Raw genomic sequence first — 27,545 nt, forward strand, 5'->3', positions numbered from 1 at the left:
GAGATGTCCTCACTGGCCACAGTAATATGGAGATGTCCTCACTGGCCTCAGTAATATGGAGATGTCCTCACTGGCCACAGTAATATGGAGATGTCCTCACTGGCCACAGTAATATGGAGATGTCCTCACTGGCCTCAGTAATATGGAGATGTCCTCACTGGCCACAGTAATATGGAGATGTCCTCACTGGCCACAGTAATATGGAGATGTCCTCACTGGCCACAGTAATATGGAGATGTCCTCACTGGCCACAGTAATATGGAGATGTCCTCACTGGCCTCAGTAATATGGAGATGTCCTCACTGGCCTCAGTAATATGGAGATGTCCTCACTGGCCACAGTAATATGGAGATGTCCTCACTGGCCACAGTAATATGGAGATGTCCTCACTGACCTCAGTAATATGGAGATGTCCTCACTGGCCTCAGTAGTATGGAGATGTCCTCACTGGCCTCAGTAATATGGAGATGTCCTCTTTGGCCTCAGTAATATGGAGATGTCCTCATTGGCCACAGTACTATGGAGATGTCCTCACTGGCCACAGTAATATGGAGATGTCCTCACTGGCCTCAGTAATATGGAGATGTCCTCACTGGCCACAGTAATATGGAGATGTCCTCATTGGCCACAGTAATATGGAGATGTCCTCACTGGCCACAGTAATATGGAGATGTCCTCACTGGCCACAGTAATATGGAGATGTCCTCACTGGCCACAGTAATATGGAGATGTCCTCACTGGCCACAGTAATATGGCGATGTCCTCACTGACCTCAGTAGTATGGAGATGTCCTCACTGGCCTCAGTAATATGGCGATGTCCTCACTGGCCACAGTAATATGGAGATGTCCTCACTGGCCACAGTAATATGGAGATGTCCTCACTGGCCTCAGTAGTATGGAGATGTCCTCACTGGCCTCAGTAATATGGAGATGTCCTCATTGGCCACAGTAATATGGAGATGTCCTCACTGGCCACAGTAATATGGAGATGTCCTCACTGGCCTCAGTAGTATGGAGATGTCCTCACTGGCCTCAGTAATATGGAGATGTCCTCATTGGCCACAGTAATATGGAGATGTCCTCACTGGCCTCAGTAATATGGCGATGTCCTCACTGACCTCAGTAGTATGGAGATGTCCTCACTGGCCTCAGTAATATGGCGATGTCCTCACTGGCCACAGTAATATGGAGATGTCCTCACTGGCCACAGTAATATGGAGATGTCCTCACTGGCCTCAGTAGTATGGAGATGTCCTCACTGGCCTCAGTAATATGGAGATGTCCTCATTGGCCACAGTAATATGGAGATGTCCTCACTGGGCACAGTAATATGGAGATGTCCTCACTGGCCTCAGTAATATGGAGATGTCCTCACTGGCCACAGTAATATGGAGATGTCCTCACTGGGCACAGTAATATGGAGATGTCCTCACTGGCCTCAGTAATATGGAGATGTCCTCACTGGCCACAGTAATATGGAGATGTCCTCACTGGCCACAGTAATATGGAGATGTCCTCACTGGCCACAGTAATATGGAGATGTCCTCACTGACTTCAGTAGTATGGAGATGTCCTCACTGGCCACAGTAATATGGGGATGTCCTCACTGGCCACAGTAATATGGAGATGTCCTCACTGGCCTCAGTAATATGGAGATGTCCTCACTGGCCACAGTAATATGGAGATGTCCTCACTGGCCACAGTAATATGGAGATGTCCTCACTGACCTCAGTAATATGGAGATGTCCTCACTGGCCTCAGTAGTATGGAGATGTCCTCACTGGCCTCAGTAATATGGAGATGTCCTCTTTGGCCTCAGTAATATGGAGATGTCCTCATTGGCCACAGTAATATGGAGATGTCCTCACTGGCCACAGTAATATGGAGATGTCCTCACTGGCCTCAGTAATATGGAGATGTCCTCACTGGCCACAGTAATATGGAGATGTCCTCATTGGCCACAGTAATATGGAGATGTCCTCACTGGCCACAGTAATATGGAGATGTCCTCACTGGCCACAGTAATATGGAGATGTCCTCACTGGCCACAGTAATATGGAGATGTCCTCACTGGCCACAGTAACATGGCGATGTCCTCACTGACCTCAGTAGTATGGAGATGTCCTCACTGGCCTCAGTAATATGGCGATGTCCTCACTGGCCACAGTAATATGGAGATGTCCTCACTGGCCACAGTAATATGGAGATGTCCTCACTGGCCTCAGTAGTATGGAGATGTCCTCACTGGCCTCAGTAATATGGAGATGTCCTCATTGGCCACAGTAATATGGAGATGTCCTCACTGGCCACAGTAATATGGAGATGTCCTCACTGGCCACAGTAATATGGAGATGTCCTCACTGGCCACAGTAATATGGCGATGTCCTCACTGGCCACAGTAATATGGAGATGTCCTCACTGGCCTCAGTAATATGGAGATGTCCTCACTGGCCACAGTAATATGGAGATGTCCTCACTGGCCACAGTAATATGGAGATGTCCTCACTGGCCTCAGTAATATGGAGATGTCCTCACTGGCCACAGGAATATGGAGATGTCCTCACTGGCCTCAGTAGTATGGAGATGTCCTCACTGGCCTCAGTAATATGGAGATGTCCTCACTGGCCTCAGTAGTATGGAGATGTCCTCACTGGCCACAGGAATTGTAGCCGGGAAACAAGACAGTCTGTATCCTTGGGCGAATGCACCGCCATGTACGCTGAGGAGTACCAGGCCGTTTGACTCTGTGTTGCTTCACACAGGCTGAAGCTTTGCAAAGCCACCTGCTCTGCAAGTTTGCAAACCCAGACTGACACCCCAACCCTTTGCTGTAGAGTTTTTTAAGGAATCTGTGGCCATGGGCCACTTGTAAGACCTGGCCTAGAGAAAACGGACCGCCCCACTACCATCCTGTGTTCGCTCCAAATAAAAGGCCATGCATTACTTTAAATTTGCACTGCAATCACAGCTATGCATGTGACTTCTTTGCGCATCCTGGGGGATACATAGCGACCCTCGCATATAACACCGGTCATTGCCTCACACATATACATCAGACTGTATTATAGACTCACAGTGCTGTGCAAAAGTCTGTCAGAGGTAGCATAAATGTTGTCAGGAGCTTCAGCCATAACAGGGTTAATAGTTTATTATCATTGAGCTAAAAACAGAGTGACTGAAAAAAAGAGAAATGTATCTGGTGACCGCTCGTCGCCTCCATCATCAGTATCTGGTGACCGCCCGTCGCCTCCATCATCAGTATCTGGTGACCAACTATCACCTTCATCATCAGTATCTTGTGACCGCCCATCTCCTCTATCATCAGTATCCGGTGACCGCCTGTCTCCTCCATCATCAGTATCTGGTGACCACCCGTCACCTCCATCATCAGTATCTGGTGACCGCCTGTCTCCTCCATCATCAGTATCTGGTGACCGCCCGTCGCCTCCATCATCAGTATCTGGTGACCAACTAACACCTTCATCATCAGTATCTTGTGACCGCCCATCAACTCCATCATCAGTATCTGGTGACCGCCTGTCTCCTCCATCATCAGTATCTGGTGACCGCCTGTCTCCTCCATCATCAGTATCTGGTGACCGCCCGTCCCCTCCATCATCAGTATCTGGTGACCGCCTGTCTCCTCCATCATCAGTATCTGGTGACCGCCTGTCTCCTCCATCATCAGTATCTGGTGACCGCCTGTCTCCTCCATCATCAGTATCTGGTGACCGCCTGTCTCCTCCATCATCAGTATCTGGTGACCGCCTGTCTCCTCCATCATCAGTATCTGGTGACCGCTCGTCACCTCCATCATCAGTATCTGGTGACCGCCTGTCTCCTCCATCATCAGTATCTGGTGACCGCCCGTCCCCTCCATCATCAGTATCTGGTGACCGCCTGTCTCCTCCATCATCAGTATCTGGTGACCGCCTGTCTCCTCCATCATCAGTATCTGGTGACCGCCTGTCTCCTCCATCATCAGTATCTGGTGACCGCCCGTCGCCTCCATCATCAGTATCTAGTGACCAACCATCACCTTCATCATCAGTATCTTGTGACCGCCCATCAACTCCATCATCAGTATCTGGTGACTGCCCATCACCTCCAAAGAGAACCAAAAAGACAGCGCCACAATGGACAGTGAAAAAATAGCTTACATTTTATTCTGCCTCCTGCTTTACCAAGGTCTTCTGACCGAAACGTCGCCACAGGAGGCAGAATAAAATGTAAGCTATTTTTTCACTGTCCATTGTGGCGCTGTCTTTTTGATTCTCTTTGGATATGGACTTTTATCTGGGATGGACCCCCTGGTGTTGACGTGCACCCTTATGTCCACAGAGGCTGTATGATTACAGGGTGCGGTTCAACTTCTTTTTTGTTGGATTTTTGCCCATCACCTTCATCATCAGTATCTGTTGACCGCCCATCACCTCCATCATTAGTATCTGATGACCATCCATCACCTCCATCATCAGTATGTGGTAACCACCCATCACCTCCATCATCAGTATCTGGTAACCACCCATCACCTCCATCATCAGTATCTGGTGACTGCATGAAGCCTGCATCATCAGTATCTGGTGACCGCCCGTTACCTCCATCATCAGTATCTGGTGACCGCCCATCACCTCCATCATCAGTATCTGGTGTCCTCCATCATCAGTATCTGGTGTCCTCCATCATCAGTATCTGGTGACCGCCCATCACCTCTATCATCAGTATCTGGTGACCGCCCGTTACCTCCATCATCAGTATCTGGTGAATGCCCGTCACCTCCATCATCAGTATCTGGTGTCCTCCATCATCAGTATCTGGTGTCCTCCATCATCAGTATCTGGTGACCGCCCGTTACCTTCATCATCAGTATCTGGTGACCGCCCATCACCTCCATCATTAGTATCTGGTGACCGCCTCCATCATTTAGTCAGGGAGTTAGGAGAGTAACGTCAAAGTGAGAGGATCGGTTGTGTTACCTGTCGTCTAGAAGAGTGTGGACTGTGACTACAGACTATATTGGCGGGAGATACAAGATCTGTGGCCAACCAAAAGTTAGGAGACAGTGAGTATCGCCTGGTACGGGAGCAGTGGGACCACCGGCCCCGGGGAGGGGATTTTGTGGACTAGGGGCAATGAATTTTGTCTGTCTAGCTAGAGTTGTTGTAAAACCATGGATGTAAGGAATAAAAATAGTCTGCATTATTAACCTGCCTAGATGATTATTACAGCCACAGCCTCAGATCTTCTCAGCCTCCATCATCAACATCTGGTGACCACTCATCACCTTTGTCATCGGTATCTGGATACCGCCAGTCGCCTCCATCATTAGTACCTGGTGACCGCCCGTCACCTCCGTTATCAGCCATCTTGGATTTGCCTTCGACCATCCGTTATCTTAGCCCCTTTGTCTTTATCCGCTACCTTTTTGAAATTCTGACCCCGAACTGTGACCCGATTATGCCTTTGCCTCATCCCTCTGTTTATGAAGAACCCTCCTGGCTTTCGACGCGAGTAGTGACATGCTTTACAGCTGGAATTAGTTGAGATTCATGGGACCTGTGGATGTATTTCTTGCTCATTCACCATCGGAGCCACCAGAATTCTCTCATCTTTATAGTTAACAAAAACTGACATATTGGAAACACATTGAAAATAATGGCCCCTGGGCCGGGACCTTCCTGAAAGTGCAAGAGCAACTCCACAACAATCATTCAATCCTACAGAGAAGAAGGAGCAATAGCCCTCAAAAATACCCAAACTAATAGAAAGCCAAGTGAGACAAAAGAAGTTTAAGTATAATACAAAGGTATCTTTATTAATGAAGCTTCATGCGGGCCTATAGCCCGAAGACAACATACAAGACGAGCGTAAAATGGGGGGACAAGACAATAGGAGTCACAAGCTACCAAAGAACCTCCACTGATATATTAATATCAAAAATGACCCAAAAGAAGTGCATAAGTAATTCTCCATGGAAGAAGGTCTAACCAGCAAGTGCTGAACAGGACCCAGGAGAAAAAAAAATAAATATTGCTCATAGTGCCTGATAAGATCTATTGCTTACCCATGTCCGGGGGAGGGAACCCGGCAGATGGTGGACGCACTAGCCCCGATGCGCGTTTCGCGTAGTTGGCTTCCTCCGGGGCCTGTGTGTATCACCCAAGTATGCTGAACATATATAGAAGAGGCTGTCAGGTGTATGTAATCAGCACCACGATCAATCACTGCACTAAATGTGGTGCATGCACAGTGTACCCACGACCCCATAACACGCCGCATCCGAGCCCGAAGGATGCCTTCACCAGTGCGAACCGGACGGGGAATCACCACGCACGCGCACAGCGCAGCAGCCATCTGAGATGCTGGAAAAAGTGTGGGCAGCCGAGTACACGCACGCCTGGTATGTATAGTCAATGCGGTGTGAGCTACAGTACAATGAAAATGTAAAGTATAAAATCTAAAAAAGGAGATGTCACAATGAGTAGGAGAAATTAGATCACAGGAGTACAAGCAGTCATATATCGATGGATTCAATGCTGAAAGACAGAAGTCAGCAGACATCATCTTGGGTACTCCATATAACATGCCGTCCGGTCAATCAGATGGATATCCCTCTGTTGTATTCAAATGAAGAGGTGAACAAAGTGGTGGTAGGATGGAGAGGGAACCTATAGACCTTCCTGTCATTATGGCACTATTACAAATATCAAGAAAGAATTAAAAACACATACAACATAAATGAGAAAAACCGTGAAGCTAAAGTGACCAAAATACCAAATGCAAAATGATACTTCATAATTCAAGCCATGAAGGAGTTGCAGCCAATTGATTAAAGAAAAGGAGCAAAAGACAACTCCTCATTGAGACCATGTGGGGACATCGTGCCTAAAGTCTCACGATCCACCGGCACTCAAGCTGTGCCAGGATCCGTTTATAATCCCCACCTCTAGTACCACAATGCACTTTATCAATCCTGCGAAGTTTAAGTGCGGTCGGATCTGAATCATGGCACAGCTTGAAATGAATGCCTGGGGATCGTTTTAAGTTCCACATCCTCATCCAAATGTTTGGCAGCCACGATGTCCCTCACATGTTCCCAAGTCCTAATCCTAAGTTTACGTGACATAAGTCCTACATAAATTAAGTTGCAGGTGCAGACGGCATAGTACACCACATGGGTGATGCTGCATGTAATGTAGCTCATAATCCGATAATCCCTAACACCTTCCGCTGATGTGCAGCTTGTCGGAATATTTTCCAAGCTACGTCGTTCACAAGATCCACAAGGAAAACAACCCTACTTCTGTTTACCTGCCCCAAATGGATTCAGGGGGTTTGCCACATAATGGTTCCTTACAAAGATGTCCTTCAAATTTCTACCTCTCCTTGCCATCAAAAGTGGGCGATCTGAGATCAATCGTTTTAAAGTGGGTTCCATTGTAAGCACTGACCAGTGCCTTTGTAAGATACTACGAGTGGATCCCCATTGATCATTAAAGTATTAATAAAATGTAATGGCGGATCCTTTTTGGCTCTGGTCCTTGTTGTACAAAGAAGTTGCTCTCTCAGTAACCTCCTAGCCCGTTGGTACCCCTGTTTGATGTTCCTGTTACTATACCCCCTCTCCCGGAACCTGCTGGAGAGGTCACGAGCCTGGGCCTCAAACATCCCATCCAATGAGCAAATCCTCTTCATCCGCAAGAACTGCCCAATCGGGACAGCTCATATGGTCGAGGAGATATGCGCACTTGATGCATGTAATAGTTCATTCACCGACATCTCCTTGCAGAATACGTTGGTCTGCACCACCCCCATGTCATCCACCAAAATCTTGATGTCCAAAAAATCTATTTGCTTAGACGCAATTTTGTATGTCAATTTTATATTGTAGTTACATAGTAACAAGGTTATTAAGGTTGAAGGAAGACTTTAAGTCCATCTAGTCCAACCCATAGCCTAACCTAACATGCCCTAACATGTTGATCCAGTGGTTCTGATTTAGCTCATGGATGAAACCATGAAGCCCTGGCTCACGGCCCTGCCATGTAATGATGATGTCATCTATGTAATGGTACCAGCACTGCGCATGGGAGGTGGCGCACGCGACATCTCTGAAAACCTCCCTCTCCCAGTACCCGAGAAAGAGGTTTGCATAAGATGGCGCACACACCGCGCCCATCACAGTGCCGCGTTGCTGCAGAAAAAAAGATCAACACAAACTCCAGCAGTTCCAGGATGAGGGAGCATAGGGCAGGGTCCAAATTGCTGGATTCAAGATAGAATTTGACAGCCCTTATACCAACTCGATGTCCAATACTTGTATAAAGGGACTCTACATCAATTGTAACGAGGAACATGTCTGGTTCCATCGTTAAGCCATTTAACTTCCTCGGGACATCCGTCGTGTCCCTAACATAAGAGGGCAGTGTTTCCACCAATGGGTAGAGGTAGTATTCAATGAATTTTCACTCTGGATCGCAAAGCCCTCCTATGCCAGACACAATCAGATGTCCCAGGGGAGTCAGGGGGTCCATGTGGATCTTGGGCAGCAAACAAAAAGTAGGGATTACCGGATCCTTAACACAAAGGCCATCATAGATTTTCTTGGGGATAATACCCAGTAAAAAGGCTCTTTCTAATATCTCATTAAAGAGTTCTGAAAAAGTTATTACTGGGTTCTTAGGTAATGAGATGTACGCTTCCCTATCCCTTAGATCCGCCTGCCAAATGACCACGTTCCCCCCCTTATCTGCCGGTTTAATAACCATATCCTTCATAGATCGTAATTCACCAAGTGCCTGTCATTGTGCCCTGGTTAGATTGTCACTCCCTCTATTCCTAGAGATGGTTTTGAAGTCTGGCAAGACCAATTTATTGAATATTTCAATCTGTGGGCACAGGGAAAAGGAGGGAAACGTGGTCGATCTGGGCACAATGGACGAAGGAAAAGTACCTTGAACAGGGATGATATTCTCATTCTCAAGTTCCTCCAAAATGGCCACTGCTTCCCAATCCATTGTGGTGTCAAGGCCATCCGCACCTGCTGGCTTTGTATCGAGTTTATGAAGGATCACCTTCCATAAAAAAAAAATCTGCAAATCCTTCATGGCTAGAAAAAAATCAAAGTTATTGGTAGGAACAAATGTCAACCCTAAGGGTACCGTCTCACAGTGGCACTTTGATCGCTACGACGGTACGATTCGTGACGTTCCAGCGATATCCATACAATATCGCTGTGTCTGACACGCAGCAGCGATCAGGGATCCTGCTGAGAATCGTACGTCGTAGCAGATCGTTTGGAACTTTATTTTGTCGCTGGATCACCCGCTGTCATCGCTGGATCGGTGTGTGTGACAGCGATCCAGCGATGTGTTCGCTTGTAACCAGGGTAAACATCGGGTTACTAAGTGCAGGGCCGCGCTTAGTAACCCGATGTTTACCCTGGTTACCATTGTAAATGTAAAAAAAAAAACAGTACATACTCACATTCTGGTGTCTGCCACGTCCCCCGGCGTCAGCTTCCCGCACTGACTGTGAGCGCCGGCCGTAAAGTAAAAGCAGAGCACAGCAGTGACGTCACCGCTGTGCTTTACGGCCGGCACTGACATAGTCAGTGCGGGAAGCAGACGGCGAGGGACGTGGCAGACACCGGAATGTGAGTATGTAGTGTTTTGTTTTTTTTACATTTTCAATGGTAACCAGGGTAAACATCGGGTTACTAAGCGCGGCCCTGCGCTTAGTAACCCGATATTTACCCTGGTTTCCCCGGGATTTCGGCATCGTTGGTCGCTGGAGAGCGGTCTGTGTGACAGCTCCCCAGCGACCACACAATGACTTACCAACAATCACTGCCAGGTCGTATCGCTGGTCGTGATCGTTGGTAAATCGTTTAGTGTAACGGTACCCTAAGCTAAGAACATCCCTTTGAGACCTTGATAACACATGCCCAGAAAGGTTAATTACCTCAAGATTAGTAGTCGTTTTGGACTTCTTTTTAAATGACTGTGGAGGAGTAAGTTTCCTCTTATTATGAGTTGAATCCTTCATGAAGGCATGTTTACCAAGTCCCAACCGTACATCATGTTGAACGGCAGAGTAGCTACTCATGGGTGCCTCCTCATCCATCGATGAAGCTGAAGAGAAAGTTGCGGTGGGGTCTGGGTGTTGTTATAGGAACTCCTTATTTCTTCCTCCACCTATACACCAGATTATTGGAGAAGTCTAACATGTCCTGTTGATATTTTTTCATTTTTAAGGCGACTAGCTCCTTTTCCCACTTAGCAAATTCCCCCTCAAGTTCTTTATTAAATTTCACCAATGCTTCTGTGGACAATTTGCTCATCAGGTCACCCTGAATTGAATTAATCTCCAATTCCACTTCTTTCAGGGATGTCTCATTGGATTTGATGAGTAGTTCCACAAAACCTCTTGAACAACTCGTGGAATAATCTTCCCACTCTTTTTTAAAAACCTCATCGTTAATGGTAAATGATGGGAAAACTTGGACCCTTAGGCCCCTAGGTATAAGCTCCTTAGCTATATAACGTTCAGGAACCATTTGTTCCATCATAAACGTGTTTTTCTGTTATATAAATGTTAAAGTTTGGTCACTGCATCATCTGTCTCTCAAATTGAAAACCACGGGTGGTTCCTCCCCAAACACCTCGTCAAGTTTCGTTAGCCACGTTTTCTCATGTGTTTTGTGATCCATGTGGTCAGATGGAACTGCTGTGAAAATACACAGAAACAATAGATAGTTAACAAAAACTGACATATTGGAAACACATTGAAAATAATGGCCCCTGGGCCGGGACCTAACTGAAAGTGCAAGAGCAACTCCACAACAATCATTAAATCCTACAGAGAACAAGGAGCAATAGCCCTCAAAAATACCCAAACTAATATAAAGCCGAGTGAGACAAAAGAAGTTTAAGTATAATACAAAGGTATCTTTATTAATGAAGCTTCATGCGGGCCTATAGCCCAAAGACAACATACAAGACGAGCGTAAAATGGGGGTGTCACAGATCCCAGGGAGGCGGAACAAAGAGCAGAGGAAAGAGAAGGCGGAGCCTAGAGCGGACCCCGTTGGAGACGGAGCCTAGAGCAGACCCTGCTGGAGGCGGAGCCTAGAGCGGACCCCGCTGGGGGCAGAGCCTAGAGCCAGAGAGCGCAGAGCCACAAGTTGTGGTGAGTGGAGCAGAGAAGCATAGGACCACTGGTAGTGGCAAGCAGAGCAGAGAGGAAACACAGAGGTACACACAGCAGAGTGGGAATGGCAAACAAAGAAGGAACAGGAACGGACACGGATACACAAACAGAACACGGATAAAGGCCTGCGTATTGCAGCCCTCAGAGACAGAACACGACCTGGCAGCTCAGTAGCAAGTACTAACTGAGGGAAATCGTTTGCTCAGGCATCCTCCAATGGGTGAGGACGATGTAAGTATCGGAGGCCTCTAGGCTATTGGCCAGGGACACCTTAGGGAGGTGCATACAGTCTCAATAAGTATCTGGATTTGCCAGCGCCGCCCCCTATGCACACAGCCAGGAAGTGTACACAGAGCAAGCGGCCATGAGGCACATGGCACGGAGCCGGCAGCCGACAGATCTCACAGCCTGGCCCGGGGTGAGTGAGTAGATGTATCAGGCAGGTGGGGGATGGAAGGCCATGCAGTGACGCCGGCAGGGTTGCTACAATAAGAAATTCTTCCAATTTCCTGACGGGGGAAAAGACAATAGGAGTCACAAGCTACCAAAGTACCTCCACTGATACATTAATGTAAAAAAATAATGGTGACCCAGAGCAAAGAAGTGCATATGTAATTCTCCATGGAAGAAGGTCTAACCAGCAAGTGCTGAACAGGTCCCAGAGAAAAAAATAAATATTGCTCATAGTGCCTGATAAGATCTATTGCTTACCCATGTCGGGGGGAGGGAACCCGGCAGATGGTGGACGCACTAGCCCCGACGCACGTTTCGTGTAGTTGGCTTCCTCGGAGGGCTGTGTGTATCACCCAAGCATTATGAACATATATAAAAGAGTCTGTCAGGTGTATGTAATCAGCACCACGATCAATCGCTGCACTAAATGCCGTGCATGCGCAGTGTACCCAAGACCCCATAACACGCCGCATCCGGCAATCCAGGCTGCGGCGCCGGTCAAGGAAAGCACTTCCTGTGACGTCAACTACCCAAGCCCGAAGGATGCCTTCAACAGCGCGGACCAGCCGGGGATTCACCGCGCACCATCTTAGATGCTGGAAAAAGTGTGGGCAGCCAAGTGACGCCTATTGTCTTGTCCCCCCATTTTACTCTCGTCTTGTATTTTGTATTTGGGCTATATGCCCGCATGAAGCTTAACTAATAAAGATACTTTTATATTATACTTAAACTTCTTTTGTCTCACTTGGCTTTATATTAGTTTGTGTATTTTTGAGGGCTATTACTCATCTTTATGTAGCTTCACTATATGACATCTGCAGAATGCCCATCAAACTGCACAATAGCCGTATTCTCTGAGGGAGGGGGCAATTACTGTGCAGCTGGGGAAGATAGTGTAGATAGTGACCTGGGACTGAGAGGGGCAATTACTGTGCAGCTGGGGAAGATAGTGTAGATAGTGACCTGGGACTGAGAGGGGCAATTACTGTACAACTGGGGAAGATAGTGTAGATAGTGACCTGGGACTGAGAGGGGCAATTACTGTGCAGCTGGGGAAGATAGTGTACATAGTGACCTGGGACTCAGCGGGGCAATTACTGTGCAGCTGGGGAAGATAGTGTAGATAGTGACCTGGGACTGAGAGGGGCAATTACTGTACAACTGGGGAAGATAGTGTAGATAGTGACCTGGGACTGAGAGGGGCAATTACTGTACAACTGGGGAAGATAGTGTACATAGTGACCTGGGACTCAGCGGGGCAATTACTGTGCAGCTGGGGAAGATAGTGTAGATAGTGACCTGGGACTGAGAGGGGCAATTACTGCGCAGCTGGGGAAGATAGTGTACATAGTGACCTGGGACTGAGAGGGGCAATTACTGTACAACTGGGGAAGATAGTGTAGATAGTGACCTGGGATTGAGAGGGGCAATTACTGCGCAGCTGGGGAAGATAGTGTAGATAGTGACCTGGGACTCAGCGGGGCAATTACTGTGCAGCTGGGGAAGATAGTGTACATAGTGACCTGGGACTGAGAGGGGCAATTACTGTACAACTGGGGAAGATAGTGTAGATAGTGACCTGGGACTGAGCGGGGCAATTACTGTGCAGCTGGGGAAGATAGTGTAGATACAGAGGCTTCTCACAAAATTAGAATATCATCAAAAAGTAAATTTATTTCAGTTCTTCAATACAAAAAAGTGAGTCTCCTATATTCTATATAGTCATTACACACAGAGTGATCTATTTCACGTGTTTATTTCTGTTAATGTTGATGATTATGGCTTACAGCCAATGAAAACCAACAGTCATTATCTCAGTAAATTAGAATACTTTATAACACCAGCTTGAAAAATGATTGTAAAATCTGAAATGTTTCCTACTGAAATGTATGATCAGTAAATACACTCAATACTTGATCGGGCTCCTTTTCCATCAATTACTGCATCAATGCGGCGTGGCATGGAGGCGATCAGCCTGTGGCTGCTGAGAGGTTATGGAAGCCCAGGTTGCTTTGATAGCAGCCTTCAGCTCGTCTGTATTGTTGGGTCTGGTGTCTCATCTTCCTCTTGACAATACTCCATAGATTCTCTATGTGGTTAAGGTCAGGTGAGTTTGCTGCCAATCAAGCCCAGTGATACTGTTGTTTTTACACCAGGTATTGGTACTTTTGGCAGTGTGGACAGGGGCCAAGTCCTGCTGGAGAATGACATTTCCATCTCCATAAAGCTTGTCGGCAGAGGGAAGCATGAAGTGCTCTACAATGTCCTGGTAGACGGCTGCGCTGACTTTGGTCTTGATAAAACCCAGTGGACCTACACCAGCAGATGACATGGCTCCCCGAACCATCACTGAATGTGGAGACTTCACACTTCACAAGAGGGAAAAGGAGGTGAGGAAATTACACAAGATGGAGGACGAGGCAAAGAAATAATACAAGATGGAGGAGGAGGTGAAGAAATAGTACAAGAGTGAGGAGACAAAAAATAATAAAAAGAAGAGAAGGTAATCAGGGGCGGATATACCGCATGTGCAGCTGCACCAAGGCCCGGAGGTGGACCTATAAGAGCAAATGGCAGCAGAGCGGAGCTGCAGCGATCTGTCCTGCTTCCTGCCCGTGCTTCCTGTCTCACACAGCAGTCAGCAGCGCGGCTGTGACTGCGGCTGCGGGAGAGTGTGCGCAGAGGTGAGAGGTGCTGTGTGTGTGTGTACCGCTGCGGGGGAACGTGCAGAGAGGTAAATGGTGCTCGGTGTAGGTGGAAGAAAGGGCAATGATGGGGTGGTGGGGAGAAGGCAATGATGGGGGTGATGGAGAGGGCAATGATGGGGTGGTGGGGAGAAGGCAATGATGGAGGTGGTGGAATGGGCAATGATATGGTGGTCGAGAGAAGGCCACGATGGAGGTGGTGAAGAGGGCAATGATGGGGGTGGAGGAGAGGACAATAAAGGGATGCGAGGGGAGGGGGACCATGAGGGGTGTGGGGGATTGGGATGTGAGGAGGGGGATAGGGATGTGAGGAAGGGGATTTATAATGCATTTAGGAACCGGGGGATGTGGAGGAAGACATTATTATCGCTTATTATGTCTAACACAGTCCCTTAGTATATAGTGTACTCACTTATGTATAGCGCCATCCCTCAGTATATAGTGTAGTCACTTTTTATGTACAGCACAGTCCCTTAGCATATGGTGTACTCACTTATTATGTCTAACACTGTCATATAGTGTACTTACTTATTATGTCTAACACAGTCCCTTAGTACTCTATATAGTGTACTCACTTATTAAGTATAACACCATCCTTAGTTACATAGTTTCCTCTTTTGTTATGTGAAACCAGCAAAGGTAAGGGTCAAAACCCGCAAATCTCTCACTTTTGACACGTGTCAGAAAAGAGAATATACTAAAATATAACTTTTAATGATAATTATATATATATATAAAAAAAACTGCCTATGAGAAAAAGTGATATTGTGCATATTAAAATCTCACTAATTATCTTACAGTGCTTATGAGTCAAACACAGGGATATCTGCATACAAATCACAGATTCCCTGACTATTATATGTGACTGATCCCAGTTCTAATTATCATTCAAATTGGATGCAAATTCATATAATAAATGACTGAGATCATAATACAACGTTCCCAAAATAATCAAAGAAATCCAACCTCCCCTCCTGTAGTTGGAAACAGAGACAGATATCACAGTCTGTATGTGAACATACATCGATGGGTGCACTTATTAAATCCATACCGTTTTATAATAAATACATGGAATGATCTCACCCATATGAAGAAATGGCACCGACTGTCAATTTTTCATCTCAGGACAGCCGAAATCCATAGAAAGGAGTGGGGTAGTCTTGCCCTATTAAGCCCTGTAAAGGCCATCATGGCCCTAAACCCCCCAAACTCCCACCCGAACAAGGGCAGTCCACAACTGACCCTTACAGTAATAGCCCTAATGTGTCCCGACACGTTTCATCATCACTATAAATCCTCAGGGGACCTATGCGCACTACTTGGGTACATTGCTATTGCAAGAGAAAAGGGGGGCTATGGCTCCTTTCACCTCTTTTGTTATGTATAACACCGTCCCTTATTATGGACCATCCTCTCTAGCTATATATGGTGCCGTCCCTTATTATATAGCTTCCTCTGCTGTTATGTACAGTGCTGTCTCTTACATAGTGTATTCTGGTCATTTTTGTTATTCACAGCGCCCTCTTTTATTACACAGTCCTCTCTCTTGTTAGATATAAAATGACTGCAGATGGAGGAACCGGTGACCAGACGACCAGTCCATCAGCTCCTCCATTAGAAAAGAAGCTTTCCCATGCACCATGATGCCTGGCAGTATACAGCTAACAAGACAGGAGGGTATGTAATAAAAAACAGGGCTCTATATAATCCAATATGTAAGGGACGGTGCTGTACATAACAAGAGAGGGCACTGTATAATAAGGGGCGGCAATATACATAATAAAGGAGACTATGTAATATATATATGTGTATGTGTGTGTCTCTCTCTCTATATATTTATTTAGCTTTGTCACCATAAAAGGAGGGGGGCCCAGACATTTCTTGCACAGGGGCCTCAAGCTGTCATTGTCTGCTCTTGGGTAATAATACAAGAGAAAGCAGACAAGGAAATACTAAAAGATGGACGAGGTGTGGAAGTAATCCTGGAAGGAGATGTTGGAATAATACAAGAGGGAGGAGACAAGGAAATACTACAAGAGAGGGGAGGAGTTGAGGAAATACACCCGATACTGATGATGAAGGTGATGGGTGTCACTAGATACTAATTATGGACACAATTGGCGGTACCAGATACTGAGGATGGAGGCAATGGGGGTGGTCAGCAGATGCTGATGATGGAGGGTGGTCATCAGATACTAATGATGGAGACGACAGACAGTCACCAGATACTGTTATAGGTGATGCGCGGTCACCGGATACAGATGATGGAGGCGACTGGTGGTCAGCCAGATCCTAACGATAGGTGCAGCAGGTGGTCATCGGAATCTGATGCTGGAGATGACAGGCAGTCACGAGATACCGATGATAAAGGTGATGAGCGGTCACCGGATTCGGATGATGGAGGGAGCAGGCGGTCACCAGATACTGATGATAGAGCTGACGGATAGTCACCAGATACTGATGATGGAGAGGACTGGAGTCACCAGATACTGGTGATGGAGGCAGCAGACAGTCGCCAGATACTGATGATGGATGCAGCAGATGGTCATCAGATACTGCTGATGGAGAGGACTGGAGTCACCAGATACTGATGATGGAGGCAGCAGATGGTCACCAGATACTGATGATGGAGGCAGCAGACAGTCGCCAGATACTGATGATGGATGCAGCAGATGGTCATCAGATACTGGTGATGGAGGCAGCAGACGGTCACCAGATACTGCTGATGGAGAGGACTGGAGTCACCAGATACTGATGATGGAGGCAGCAGATGGTCATCAGATACTAATGATGGAGGCAGCAGACGGTCATCAGATACTGATGATGAAGGCAGCAGACTGTCACCAGATACTGATGATGGAGAGGACTGGAGTCACCAGATACTGATGATGGAGGCAGCAGATGGTCATCAGATACTGGTGATGGAGGCAGCAGACGGTCACCAGATACTGCTGATGGAGAGGACTGGAGTCACCAGATACTGATGATGGAGGCAGCAGATGGTCATCAGATACTGATGATGGATGCAGCAGACAGTCGCCAGATACTGGTGATGGAGGCAGCAGACAGTCACCAGATACTGATGATGGAGGCAGCAGATGGTCATCAGATACTGGTGATGGAGGCAGCAGACAGTCGCCAGATACTGCTGATGGAGGCAGCAGATGGTCATCAGATACTGGTGATGGAGGCAGCAGACGGTCACCAGATACTGCTGATGGAGAGGACTGGAGTCACCAGATACTGATGATGGAGGCAGCAGATGGTCATCAGATACTAATGATGGAGGCAGCAGACGGTCATCAGATACTGATGATGAAGGCAGCAGACTGTCACCAGATACTGATGATGAAGGCAGCAGACAGTCACCAGATACTGGTGATGGAGGCAGCAGGTGGTCACCAGATACTGATGATGAAGGCAGCAGACTGTCACCAGATACTGATGATGAAGGCAGCAGACGGTCACCAGATACTGGTGATGGAGGCAGCAGATGGTCACCAGATACTGATGATGGAGGCAGCAGATGGTCATCAGATACTAATGATGGAGGCAGCAGATGGTCATCAGATACTGATGATGGATGCAGCAGACAGTCGCCAGATACTGGTGATGGAGGCAGCAGTCACCAGATACTGATGATGGAGGCAGCAGATGGTCATCAGATACTGGTGATGGAGGCAGCAGACAGTCGCCAGATACTGCTGATGGAGGCAGCAGATGGTCATCAGATACTGGTGATGGAGGCAGCAGACGGTCACCAGATACTGCTGATGGAGAGGACTGGAGTCACCAGATACTGATGATGGAGGCAGCAGATGGTCATCAGATACTAATGATGGAGGCAGCAGACGGTCATCAGATACTGATGATGAAGGCAGCAGACTGTCACCAGATACTGATGATGAAGGCAGCAGACAGTCACCAGATACTGGTGATGGAGGCAGCAGGTGGTCACCAGATACTGATGATGAAGGCAGCAGACTGTCACCAGATACTGATGATGAAGGCAGCAGACGGTCACCAGATACTGGTGATGGAGGCAGCAGATGGTCACCAGATACTGATGATGGAGGCAGCAGATGGTCACCAGATACTGGTGATGGAGGCAGCAGACGGTCACCAGATACTGCTGATGGAGGCAGCAGACGGTCACCAGATACTGATGATGAAGGCAGCAGACGGTCACAAGATACTGATGATGAAGGCAGCAGATGGTCATCAGATACTAATGATGGAGGCAGCAGACGGTCACCAGATACTGATGATGGAGGCAGCAGATGGTCATCAGATACTAATGATGGAGGCAGCAGATGGTCACCAGATACTGATGATGAAGGCAGCAGATGGTCATCAGATACTAATGATGGAGGCAGCAGACGGTCACCAGATACTGATGATGGAGGCAGCAGATGGTCATCAGATACTAATGATGGAGGCAGCAGATGGTCACCAGATACTGATGATGAAGGCAGCAGACGGTCACAAGATACTGATGATGAAGGGGACTGCAGTCACCAGATACTGATGATGGAGGCAGCAGATGGTCATCAGATACTGGTGATGGAGGCAGCAGACGGTCACCAGATACTGGTGATGGAGGCAGCAGATGGTCATCAGATACTAATGATGGAGGCAGCAGACGGTCACCAGATACTGATGATGGAGGCAGCAGACGGTCACCAGATACTGATGATGGAGGCAGCAGATGGTCACCAGATACTGATGATGAAGGCAGCAGACGGTCACAAGATACTGATGATGGAGGCAGCAGATGGTCACCAGATACTGATGATGGAGGCAGCAGATGGTCACCAGATACTGATGATGGAGGCAGCAGATGGTCACCAGATACTGATGATGGAGGCAGCAGATGGTCACCAGATACTGATGATGGAGGCAGCAGATGGTCACCAGATACTGATGATGGAGGCAGCAGACGGTCACCAGATACTGATGATAGAGGCAGCAGATGGTCACCAGATACTGATGATGGAGGCAGCAGATGGTCACCAGATACTGATGATGGAGGCAGCAGATGGTCACCAGATACTGATGATGAAGGCAGCAGACGGTCACAAGATACTGATGATGGAGGAGACTGCAGTCACCAGATACTCATGGATCTACATGTCTCTTTTCTTCAGTCACTTTTGCATTTAGCTAATTGATAAAAATAAATTATTAAAATTTCTATTTTGACAGTATTCTTACTCGACAGCATTTTTCCACAGCTGCCTAAATCTTTTGCACAGTGCTGTATTTGCACTTTGCCTAACCAGACACCATACCTCCCAACCGTCCCGATTTCAGCGGGACAGTCCCGCTTTGGCACCGGGGTCCCGCTGTCCCGCTTCGGGCATTTAAAATCCCGAATTTGCGGCCGCCGGTGAAGCCCCGCCCACTTCCGGGACGTAGAGAGAGCCAGCCTGTTTTTTTTTTTTTTTTTATAAAAGCTGCCTCCTGACCGCCTGCGCAACACCCCCCCCCCTCCCGCCCCCTGTGCGGCGCTGCCACGCTGAAGGAGAGAGCCTGCAGCAATCAAGAAGAAAGGTCAGCGATTCACTACCTCTGGCTGTGTGTGCACGGAGCTCCGGCTTCTGCTCTTAGCTGCTATCCCGGCAGAGAAGGAGAGACGGGGGAGGTGCCGGGATAGTGCAGAGCTGTGAGCAGGAGACTGAAGACTTCAGCAGAGAGCTGCACATGGACATCAGCCGCCCCTGCATCACAGAGGAGATTGTGTGTGTGTGATGTGTGTGATGGCTGCGTGTGTGTGTGTGTGATGGCTGCGTGTGTGTGTGTGATGGCTGCGTGTGTGTGTGTGATGGCTGCGTGTGTGTGTGTGATGGCTGCGTGTGTGTGTGTGATGGCTGGGTGTGTGTGTGTGATGGCTGTGTGTGTGTGATGGCTGCGTGTGTGTGTGTGTGATGGCTGTGTGTGTGTGATGGCTGTGTGTGTGTGTGATGGCTGTGTGTGTGTGTGATGGCTGTGTGTGTGTGATGGCTGTGTGTGTGTGTGATGGCTGTGTGTGTGTGTGATGGCTGTGTGTGTGTGATGGCTGTGTGTGTGTGATGGCTGTGTGTGTGTGATGGCTGTGTGTGTGTGATGGCTGTGTGTGTGTGATGGCTGTGTGTGTGTGATGGCTGTGTGTGTGATGGCTGCGTGTGTGTGTGATGGCTGCGTGTGTGTATGATGGCTGCGTGTGTGTGATGGCTGCGTGTGTGTGATGGCTGTGTGTGTGTGTGTGATGGCTGCGTGTGTGTGATGGCTGTGTGTGTGATGGCTGTGTGTGTGTGATGGCTGCGTGTGTGTGTGTGATGGCTGTGTGTGTGTGTGTGATGGCTGCGTGTGTGTGTGTGTGTGTGTGTGATGGCTGCGTGTGTGTGTGTGTGTGTGTGATGGCTGCGTGTGTGTGTGTGATGGCTGCGTGTGTGTGTGATGTCTGCGTGTGTGTGTGATGTCTGCGTGTGTGTGTGATGGCTGCGTGTGTGTGTGTGTGATGGCTGCGTGTGTGTGTGTGTGATGGCTGCGTGTGTGTGTGTGTGATGGCTGCGTGTGTGTGTGTGTGATGGCTGCGTGTGTGTGTGTGTGATGGCTGCGTGTGTGTGTGTGTGATGGCTGCGTGTGTGTGTGATGGCTGCGTGTGTGATGCATTTGTGTCAAAGCTGCATGTGTTTGTGAGCTGCGTGCGTGTGTGAGCTGCGTGCGTGTGTGAGCTGCGTGCGTGTGAGCTGCGTGCCTGTGTGTGAGCTGCGTGCCTGTATGTCATTATACAGTATGGAGCATCATGTGTGGTCATTATACAATATGGAGCATCATGTGCGGTCATTATACAGTCTGGAGCATCATGTGCGGTCATTATACAGTCTGGAGCATCATGTGCGGTCATTATACAGTCTGGAGCACATGTGCGGTCATTATACAGTCTGGAGCATCATGTGCGGTCATTATACAGTATGGAGCATCATTTGCGGTCATACAGTATGGAGCATCATGTGCGGTCATTATACAGTCTGGAGCATCATGTGCGGTCATTATACAGTCTGGAGCATCATGTGCGGTCATTATACAGTCTGGAGCATCATGTGCGGTCATTATACAGTCTGGAGCACATGTGCGGTCATTATACAGTCTGGAGCATCATGTGCGGTCATTATACAGTATGGAGCATCATTTGCGGTCATACAGTATGGAGCATCATGTGCGGTCATTATACAGTATGGAGCATCATGTGCGGTCATACAGTCTGGAGCATCATGTGCGGTCATTATACACTATGGAGCATCATGTGCGGTCATACATATGGAGCATCATGTGTGTTCATTATACAGTATGGAGCATCATGTGCGGTCATTATACAGTCTGGAGCATCATGTGCGGTCATTATACAGTATGGAGCATCATGTGCGGTCATACAGTATGGAGCATCATGTGTGTTCATTATACAGTATGGAGCGTCATGTGTGTTCATTATATATTATGGAGCGTCATGTGTGGTCATTATATATTATGGAGCGTCATGTGTGGTCATCGTACAGTATGGAGCATCATGTGTGGCCATTATACAGTATGGGGCACTGTGTGGCCATATTTTTTTGTTTATAATTATTGTATATGAAACTGTGATCGGCAGTGCTAAATGGGTGTGGTTGGGATGTGGATATGGGTGTGACTAATTATGAATGGGTGTGGTCAGAGGCGTGGCCTAAAATTTGCCGCGGCGCGCAAAGCGCGCCGCAAACTTTGTCCCTCTTTCCCATCTTCAAAAGTTGGGAGGTATGCCAGACACTAAGCAAGGTGAGTCACTAGAGTTGGAGGCCGTCCATTGAGGTCACCTTGTTGCTGGTGTATAGATTACATAATTATGATCAATGCTGTAAACGTGGCTGACTTGCACTCAGTAAAGGCAGAGCGCTGGGGATAAATGTCTGGTCATCAGACGAGGCATACCTGCCCTTTATCACTTAGAGAACAGACGCCTTAAAACTTTTTAAAACTAACATAAGAAAATGTGTGAGATTGCTCCTGCAAGACAGAGTCAGCATGTGAGTAAATGATGGGATCCATCCCCTTCTATCTCCAGGAACTGAAACCATATGTGAGCAGGAAAACGACATCATCTGTGCAGAGGACACTTTGAGGCTAATAGGTCAGTAATGGGGGTTAAAGCTTAGAGATGTTTACGTTGGGGTCAGTAATTCTGTGTGGAATCAAGGATTCAGTAAGGTGAGGGCAGTAGAGTCATGGAGGAAGGATGTTGATGGCAGTAAGGTTAGGGAAGCTGTGCAGTGAGTGGTGGTAGGTTCAGAGAAGCAAGGCATTGATGGGTGGTAGGGTCATACATGCATGCCAGTGGGGTCAAGGATGTGGTAAGGGTGGTAAAAAATGCAGGACATTGAGGGGCAGTGGATGGTGAAGAGTGCTGGATGATGAGGGGAGATTTTTTCAGGAATGCCAGATGGTGACAGTTGGTGGGGTCAGAAATGCTGGATGGTGACAGGCGGTGGGGTTAGGAATGCCAGATGGCGAGTGACTGTGGAGTCCGGAATTTCAGAAGGTGAGGGGCAGTGGGTCAGGAATGCCAGGTGGTGAGAGGCGGTGGGGTCAAGAATTCCATATGGTGAGGGGAGGTGGGGTCAGGAATGCCAGATGGCGAGGAGCAGTGGGGTCAGGAATGCCGGATAGTGATGGCAGTGGGGTCAGGAATGCCAGATGGTGAAGGGCGATATGGTCAGTAATGCCAGATGGTAAGGGGCTGTCCGGTCAGGAATGCTAGATGGTGAAGGGTAGTGAGTCAGGAATGATGAATGGTGAGGGTTGGTGGAGTCAGAAATGCCAATTAGTGATGGGCCGTGGTTTCAGGAATGTTGGATGGTGAGGGGCAGTTGGATAAGGAATGTCAGATGGTGAGGGGCAGTTGGATAAGGAATGTCAGATGGTGAGGGGTGGTGGGATCAGGAATGTTGGATGGTGAGGGGTGGTGGGGTCAGAAATTCAGGATGGGGAGCTGGGGTGGGAATGCTGGATGGTGAGGGGCGGTGGGGTCAGGAATGCCAGATGGCGAGGGGCGGGGGGATCAAGAATTCTGCATAGTTAGAGGTGGTGGTGTCAGGAATGCCGAATGGTGAGGGGTGGTGGGATCAGGAATGCAGGATTGTGAGGGGAGACATGGTCATGAATGCCAGATGGTAAGGGGCGGTCCAGTCAGGAATGCCAGGTGGTGAGAGTTGGTGGGGTCAGAAATTTAAGAAGGTGAGGGGCAGTGGGTCAGGAATGCCAGATAGTGAGAGTCAGTGGGGTCAGGAATGCAGGATGGTAAGTGGAGGTCCGGTCAGTAATGTCGGATGGTGAAGGGTGGTAGGATCAGGAATGACGGACAGTGGGAGTGGTGGGGTCAGTAATGCCGAATGGTGAGGGGCGGTGGTGTCATGAATGTCAGATGGTGAGGGGCGTTGGGGTCAGGAAAGGTGGATGGTGGAGTTAGGAATTTTGGATGTGAGGGGCGTTGGGTTTAGGAATGCCGGATGTTGAGGGGCGGTGGGGTCAGGAATTCTGAATGTTGAGAGGCGGTGGGGTCAAAAATTCCAGATGGTGAGCAGTGTGGCCAAGAATTCTGGTTGGTGACGGGCTGTGGGGCCAGGCATTCTGGATGGTGAGGGCAGATGGGTTCAGGAATGCTGGATGGTGAGGGCCGGTGGGTTCAGGAATGCCGGATGGTGAAGGGCGGTGGGGTATGGAATGCCGGATGGTGAGGGGGAAATGAGTTCCAGAATGTCAGATTGTGAGGGCGGTGGAGTCCAGAATGCCAGATGGTGAGGGGTGTTGAGGTCAGGAATGAAAGATGGTGAGGGGTGGCTGGGTCAGGAATTACAGATGGTAAGGTGTTGTCGTGTGGTGAGGAGCAGTGAGGTCAGAAATGCCAGATTGTGAGGGGCGGTGTGGTCAGGAATGCTGGATGTTGAGGGGCTGTGGGGTCAGGAATGCTGGATGTTGAGGGGCTGTGGGGTCAGGAATGCTGGATGTTGAGGGGCTGTGGGGTCAGGAATGCTGGATGTTGAGGGGCTGTGGGGTCAGGAATGTCGGATCGTGAGGGTCGGTGGGGTCAAGAATGTCGGATGGTGAGGGGCAGTGGGGTCAGGAATGCTGGATGGTGAGCGGATATAGGACAATGTAATCTGGTTTTCCCATAGTCTTGTCAGATAGTGAATTTTCTGGTACTCATGATCATGACTCACAATCTTCTGTTTTGTAGTAAATGATCCAATCTCCCATTTGTCTCCATCTGGGAATGTGGACGACGTCCCTCTGTAATGGGCCCAGTATCTGATGGGACAGAGCTCTGCCGGGTATCGGCACAGAAATAATGTTCTTTTCTCTGCCGTATTTAGAGACTTCATCAGATGTCGAAAAGCCGCTGTGTGAGTGTCAGACCCCGTGTTCAATGGTTCGATTTGGGAAAGAACTGTCCATGGTGAAGATACCGAGCAAGTCCGCGTCTAAATTCATGGCCATGAAATACAACCGGACTGAAGAATACATTAGGTGAGAACGCCCAAGCACTGGGCAGGAAAGAAACCTGAACCGAGAGGAGGCTATTTATGCTCTTTTCTATCTTGTCTTTTATCATCTTCTCATTCTTTTCCTTCTTATTCTTACCTTCATTCTGCCTCATTATATCTTCACCCTTCTTCTCAATCTTACACTTTCTTTAACTCCACCCTTTTCACCTATATCTCCTCTTCTCTCTTCTCTTTCTTCAGTCATTGTACAGTACTTCCATTTTTTGTCATCTTTTCAGCCTCCTTCTCCTTGTTCTTGTTCTCCTTCTTCTTAGGCTGGTTTTACACTTGCATTTTGATCTGCAGCGTTTTAAAAAAAAACGCATGTGGTGAAAAAACGCCGCGTTTTTTAGACGCATGCGTTTTTGCATGCAGAAAAAAAACCGCGGCGTTTTGCGGCGTTTACATGCGTTTTTTCCTGCGTTTGCGTTTTTTAAACGCATGCTGAGAAGTGTGTGACAGCTGCCAATCATCAAAATCAACTAGAAAACCCACTAAAAAGAGAAATAGCTAGGGTTAGGGTTAAACCTAACCCTAACCCTAACCCTAGGGATCCTAACCCTAACCCTAAGGGTTAGGATCGTAACCTTAACCCTAAGGTTAGGATCCCTAGTAACCCTAGGGATCCTAACCTTAGGGTTAGGGTTAGGGTTAGGATCCCTAGTAACCCTAGGGTTAGGGTTAGGGTTTTCTTGTTTTTTCTTGTGTTTAGGGTTAGGGTTTTCTTGTTTTTTCTTGTGTTTTTCTATAAAAACGCATGCGTTTACATAGACAGCAATGCATTTTTTGCCGCAAATAAACGCATGCGTTTTTTTGTGGCAAAAAAACGCCGCTAGAAATTACTACAGGTTGCATTTCTGCAAATGAACGCACGCGTAAAAAAAACCGCATATGTTGCCGAAAACGTGTCAAAACGCACGCTAAAAAACGCATGCGTATTTTAATGTTAAGTATAGAAAAAAACCGCATGCGTTTTTAGCGCTAAAACGCTGCAGATCAAAACGCAAGTGTGAAACCAGCCTTAGTAATAATATTCCTCTTTATTCATCTCTCTCTGCTGCTTCTTTCTTTTTTTTTATTTTTCTTCAGTATGTCCTTCTCCTTATTCCCTTGCTCCTGCTCATTTTTCCTTCTCTCTTTCCCCTTCTTTATTTTCTCCTTCTCCTTATTCCTTTGATGCTGCTCCTTCTTTCTCATTTTTCCTTCTCCTTTCTTTTCTCATGGCCCTTCTTCATCTTTTTCTCTTGCTCCTGCTCATTTTTCCTTCTTCTCCTTCCTTTTCACTTCTCCTGCTATTTCTTGTTATTCTCTTGCTCCTTCTTTCTCTCTTTCTCATATTTGCATTGATGGTTTGTGGCTCGAGGACCCTTTTGGCTTTTTGATTGAGTTAGAGGAGTCTATATTGAGCACAAATAGTAGAACCAGGACAGACGTGTCAAATATGTGTCAAATTCCTTAGTAGCAGTGTGCAATGCCACATCTAACTCCAGTCATTCAACATCAAAACAGGCATACGAAATGCCATTCATGATGAATTGTCCCAAACGCTTTTTATCCAATGGAAATGATCAGGACAATGGACTACGTCCTGGGCAGAACGGTGCCTCCCTCATGACCAACGTGTCCATAATTCACAAGTTGAGTGTCTACAATAGAGTCTCTGGTTTGTGGGGTGAGTCTCCAAAGTTGATGTAATTCAGATTCCCGGTCAAGTGCAAATAGTGAGGCACGGACCTGATGTGGCTCGGGAGACACAATCCTCACACTTTGTGCAGACAGAGTCCGTTGAGGTGGTTAAAAATAAGAAGTGTTCAAAATGAAACCATTTCAGGAAAGACACTTTGAGGGAGTTTTTAATTTCTTGAAGTGTTTCTGATGACTGTCTGCACGTGTCTGTTGAATGTTTCTATCTATTATGCTTGCTATAGCACTGACATGTGCCGCAGTGCTGTGCAAACTTAGATTCATAGAATCCTAGAATGCTAGAGTTGGAAGGGATTGTCACGGATCCCACTGTGCTGCAACCAATATGTCACGGATCCCACCGGATATGTCACGGTTCACGGGGAAGATACCTTTATCATCCCCACCACTCACACCAATTTGTCACGAACCGGGGTTGTTTGGTTGCCCTTTGTTCCCTCTGAAGGGGATTTATCTATATCCCACTTCCCAGTTCCGCTTTGGAACTTGCAGCTCTCTGGCGCCCGCCTTACCCTCAGGTCAGTCAGGGTACTGAATCTAGGGTAATTAGTAGCCAGAAGACCTGCCTGCTATGTACTGGCTATTGGGCACGCTGCAGCGAGGGCGATATAACTACTCCCACTCAGGCGGGAACAATAATTATCAACGCCACCATCGCTACAATGCCTCCTAACCGCACAGAACAAAGTATGCTGCCACCAGCTCTGATTCTCTTAATTGATAACGGGTCCAGAGCCAACCCATATTAGTAGCGTAATTCATCTTAGAGGACGCGACAGTTCGTTTAGAGCATGGAGAGACAAGCTAGTAATTGTAAACACTGCCTACCTTTTTTGGAGTAAAATATAAAAAGTATAAAAAGATATTATAAAGGAAGGCAAATCATATGTACAATACAATTACAAATAAAAG

General features: G+C 47.7%; 1 protein-coding gene across 1 annotated transcript in view; it reads left to right on the forward strand.

The window, feature by feature from the left end:
- Positions 1–27,545, forward strand: part of LOC143781260 (acid-sensing ion channel 1C-like) — a 230,182-nt gene that overhangs the window by 170,838 nt on the left and 31,799 nt on the right. Inside the window, exons 5-6 of the mRNA XM_077267758.1 lie at positions 22,454–22,519; positions 24,759–24,912. Of these exons, the coding sequence (XP_077123873.1) occupies positions 22,454–22,519; positions 24,759–24,912 (220 nt within the window). The remainder of the gene's footprint in view (positions 1–22,453; positions 22,520–24,758; positions 24,913–27,545) is intronic.

The sequence above is a fragment of the Ranitomeya variabilis genome, chromosome 6, assembly GCF_051348905.1.
Source record: "Ranitomeya variabilis isolate aRanVar5 chromosome 6, aRanVar5.hap1, whole genome shotgun sequence".
Lineage (NCBI taxonomy): Eukaryota > Metazoa > Chordata > Amphibia > Anura > Dendrobatidae > Ranitomeya > Ranitomeya variabilis.